General features: G+C 31.4%; 1 protein-coding gene across 1 annotated transcript in view; it reads left to right on the top strand.

The window, feature by feature from the left end:
• Positions 1-4876, top strand: part of LOC107059491 (uncharacterized) — a 43856-nt gene that overhangs the window by 5397 nt on the left and 33583 nt on the right. The window contains exon 3 of the mRNA XM_015306051.1: positions 683-835. Coding sequence (XP_015161537.1) covers positions 683-835 — 153 coding nt within the window. The remainder of the gene's footprint in view (positions 1-682; positions 836-4876) is intronic.

Below are 4876 nucleotides of genomic sequence, written 5' to 3' on the forward strand. Positions count from 1 at the left end.
GGCATGTCAATGGGTTTTTTAGACATAATTTTGTTGGGAAAAAAAATTAGACGAAAGATTGAATGTTGGTGTAGTTGGCTGGTGAGAAAAATGGGAGAGAAGAAGGTGAAAGTGGGGTGATAGCGTGTATAGTTGGATAGGTGTGGGGGAAGGGTGGTGGGATTGACTAATGGGAGGTTATGAGTATAACATTAAATAAGGAAGTGTAATCAATGTAAAATCCATAAATATATGTAAAACATTAAATAAGGAAGTGTAATCAATGTAAAATCCCTATAATTGTGTAAGAGATAATTATGAGGTATTCTTTATTTAAATAATTTAATAATAATATAAAATTATAAAAAATTACTTATTTAATAAAGTAAAATTTAATTAATTTATAAATAATTAGTGATATGTTATAACCCGTAATTAAACTGTTATAAACAAGAATTTTTTAAAAGTAGATTTAAAACCTGTAATATTGACTCTTAAATGTGTATATGGAGTGATTAAACTCGAAAAAATATAATTTTGGAACAGTGCTAAGTTGAAAGATTAATTTGAAAAGTACTATTATCGGCAATGTTTTTATTTATGGAAATCCCAATTATATTTACTAAAGGAAAAGAAATTTCCTTTTCTGATAGTATTTGGACTCATTAGTCATTATTTAATGTTCATTCTTCTAACCACACAGTACTCAAAAGCTGCAAAACCAAACAGAGCTTTTTTAGGAGCCTTTTTGATCTCTGCAGATTCTGTTTTTTCAGCCGAAAGATGGAGTTGGAAGAAAACAACAATGCTCAACCTCCTTATTCTGCCCAACACCCTTGGCTTCTTATTTGTCATGGTGATGTTATGCATAAGCAAACTTTTTTCAGTGTATCGGAGAATCGATATTATATGAAAAGTATACCTGAACTTAAAGAAAAAACATTATCTGCTTATGCGGATGAGTGGCTCGTGTTACAAAGCATTAATTCTAATGATTGCTACCTTTGGAATCTTATTTCAAACGAAAAAATTCAGCTCCCGCCATTTCCTGCTAAGTGCGACATATTGAGCTACCTCTTGTCTGCACCACCTCATGATTCCGAATGTCAAGTTATCTTCCAAATTAAAGAGACTGAGACTACTCTGGATGAGGATGAGCATGAGAACTCTGATGAGCATGACAACTCTGATGAGAACTCGGATGGGGATGAGAACTCTGATGAGGATGGGGATGCAGACTCTATTAATGAGGATGAAAACGATGATGACGATGAGGATTTGCTTACTTTTTACTTCTGCAAACCAGGTTATAATGAAGAATTTCATAAACAAAATGTCCAATCAATTATCGGAGATTCACGTCTTGGGATCTGGACAGTTTTCAAGAAATTTTTTTATATATTAATCGGGATGCAAAATATTCTAACTTGTTTGGATATAGATAATGATTCAGGAAGAATAACAGCTACACCAATGGCTGACGGATCTCCAGATCTGTCGAAATCATATCATGCTTTTTATAAGGATTACCTCATTCAGTCCTCTTCTAACAATATGTTGTTATATGTTCACTTGATTGGTAACGGAAGAGAGTTTGAAATGCCATACCACTTTCAAGTATTTCAATTTGATTTTATAAGAGGAAGATGGATAAAAGCGGAAAGCATTGGAGAAATAGCAATTTTTATAAGTTTCCCTCTGAAGACGGGCACAGCTTGTTCGACAAAAGACACAAATCTTAACAAAGAGTGCATCTACTTCACCTACGGTCGTCATCTCTACATCTACAACTGGATAATATCTACAACTGGATAACACATAGGATATCATTATCCCTCCCTTGCCCACATGTTAGCAAGACAAAGGATCACCACATGCACTGGTTAACATTAAATTAGTAAATGTTTAATTAGCCTTTTGTTTGTATACAATAAATGTTTAGTGCTATTTGATATGGTTTTCGTTGATTTGCATCAGGTTAACTTTCTATGATTATTTCCACATGCACTGATTATTTCCATAGTATTGAAATTAATTATGAGTTTATGACATCAGGACCAAGAGGAGATGTCACAATTGGGTAGCGCTAGCTTTTCCAAATGACAAGGAAAATAAAGTATTCAACAGTAATAAGACATTATGAATGATTAAGACATAATGTTCCAGAGTCATAATTAATTTCAATACTAACTAATAAAGGGTTAAATTAGAAGAACATTCTAAAAGTAGTCTTGAAAATTGAACAATTAAGTTAATTTGAAAAATAAAAAATGTCTCAAACAATTTAATTAATTTGAAATGAAGAGAGTACTGGGTTCAGACCTCTATATTTAAATATCTTTTTAAAAAAAATATAACACTACTATATATAATCTAAAGAGGGGAACATGTGTTCACGTGAACCTAAGCCAGCTAGCCTCACCATCATGGTGGACCTTTTGATTAAAAAAGAAATGGTATATTATTTGACAGAGAAGTATTTCTTTTTTATATTTATATAGTGGATATAATTATGAAAATTACCGCAGCAATTCGAAATTATATAAGTATTAAGTACTAACGTACAAGTAGTTTATGTTAGTTTTAATTGTATCAATTTATCAAACTAGAAATTAATTTTATTGTAACAGTGTATAATGACAAATTAAAATATTATCTGGATCCAAACCCATTAGAATACCTATATGCATGTTTACCTTGTTAATACATAAAATTTTCTCTTCAAAACACATCCTCATCGTTTGTTTCATCATCAGGAGTAGACTTAGTCTCTTTAATTAGAAAGAATGTGACACGTGCTATTGTTAACTTACCTTTGAAATAAGATTTCAAAGGTAACAATCGCACGTATTATTTTATTTTTAAGTTCAGATATACGTTTCATATAATATCAATTATAAGGGTGTTGTTGTAAAAAAAAGAATGTCAGGGAATTTTTACTTTTCCCGATTATAAAAACAATAATATAACGTGTGGTTAAATTAAAAGAATCAACTTTAAATTAAATATTCTTATAATAATATGATTAAATGAGTTCAAATACTACAAGGAAAAGGGGTTAGAATAGGTGTAGGACAAGAAAATTGTTTCCTTACTTCCTAGAAAATATAATTAGGATTTCCATAACCAAAAATATTGTCAATTATAGTTGTATTTAATATACTCTTTCCGTTGACTTTTCCAAAAGTAAATTCACTTCTGACATATAAAAAAAGAATAATAATGAGTTCAAATACGTTAAGGAAAAGTAGTTGGCAATTCTTATTCTAGTTTATAAATAGGGTAGATCTCATAACACGTAGTGTTCATAATTTTTCTCAACGACAATTTTTTATAATGGAGGATGCATTGTGGTCGGATTGTATACCATCAGACATACTCGGATTAATATCATCACGTCTTGTTGCCGCAGAATATTTTGTTTTCCGTGCCGTTTGTAAAAAATGGCGTTACACACCTGTGATCCCTCCACATTGTCCTGCTCAACCAGAAAAATCGCCTTGTTTGATCACATTGCGTGGAGATACTGGAATTCTTGATTTCTTTCATCCCGTGTACAATGTTATGACGACTACGTCTATCCCAATTCCAAAATTAATGGATTCCCGAATTCGAAGTTCAAAAGCTAATTGGTTACTCATAAGTCATGGCAACCGCAACATATTTTTTTTCAATCCTATTAGCAATGACATAATTGAACTTCCTGATCTACAAGAGGAGTATGAAAATATTTGCGTTTGGACATTTTCATGTCCTCCAGACTCGTCGTCATCTGCTTGCTTTGTTGTTGGTTTTGATTACCTTGGTAATCCCCCAGACGTATGCATCATCAAAGTTGGAGAGACTAATTGGAAGTTTCATAACTTAAACAATCCAGCAGATAGATATAAATGTTTTTTTTTAACGGGATGCAATAGTCCAATATTTTTCAAAAATAATATTGTTTATGTACTGGGAGATAAAGGAAATTTGGGAATACTGACCATCAATGAAAACTCAATTCCTAGTTGGAAATTTTATGGGAAATCCTTTCTACGTAGAAGACTAAATTCAATCCAATATGTTTACATGGCAGAAGATGTCGATAACGAAGGAATGTTAGCTGTATTTCTATCTCACCACGAAGGGAAAGTAGAGGTTTGGAGGTACAAAATGAATGGAGAAGTGTTGGAGAGGAAAAAAATAACAAGTTTAGACAATAAAACACTGTTTGTGAGCTTGGAAGGATCGTGCTTGAAAACATGTGTTGCACAGGGGCTAGGAAACAAGATATATTTTTCAATGTTTCATAACAACAAGGGAGTTTTCTATTGTTTGGCCAATCACAAATATTGCTCTTTTGATTACTTGGGCATCAAAGCTTATTCAAGTCCAAATATTTTCAACTTGGTTCGCCCAACATCATGTATTTGGATCAAATCAGAGGATGATTAATTGTATAATTGTCCCCTTTCTGTTGGTATTTATTTTTTCCATTAGTTAGCAATGTTTTTTTTTGTTGTCTTAATAAGAGAGGAATTATTTTACCTTTTAATGTTTTATTTTAATCTTGTTATGAGTATACTTTTTGAATTTGCTAACTTAAATCTACTTCAAACTAAAATTTAGTAAAATTACACGGTTGAAATTGTTTAATTTTGGCATAACAAGAGCGAAGGAGTTCAAGAACCTTTAAGTTTTATAATTATCATCTGCTCACATGCATATATATATGTTAAATCCACATTGTTAGAAACCTTTTTTAATTTAAATAAAATGGGCCAGGCCCGAAATTGATTTAAAAAAAAATAAAAAATAAAAATAAAATATATATATATATATATTTGGAGAATTTGGCAAGGAAGCGACATCATTTTTGAAGGATTAAAGCAACAGAGGCTATGCTAGATGCAATGTA

The sequence above is a fragment of the Solanum tuberosum genome, unplaced genomic scaffold (assembly GCF_000226075.1).
Source record: "Solanum tuberosum cultivar DM 1-3 516 R44 unplaced genomic scaffold, SolTub_3.0 scf00021, whole genome shotgun sequence".
Taxonomy (NCBI): domain Eukaryota; kingdom Viridiplantae; phylum Streptophyta; class Magnoliopsida; order Solanales; family Solanaceae; genus Solanum; species Solanum tuberosum.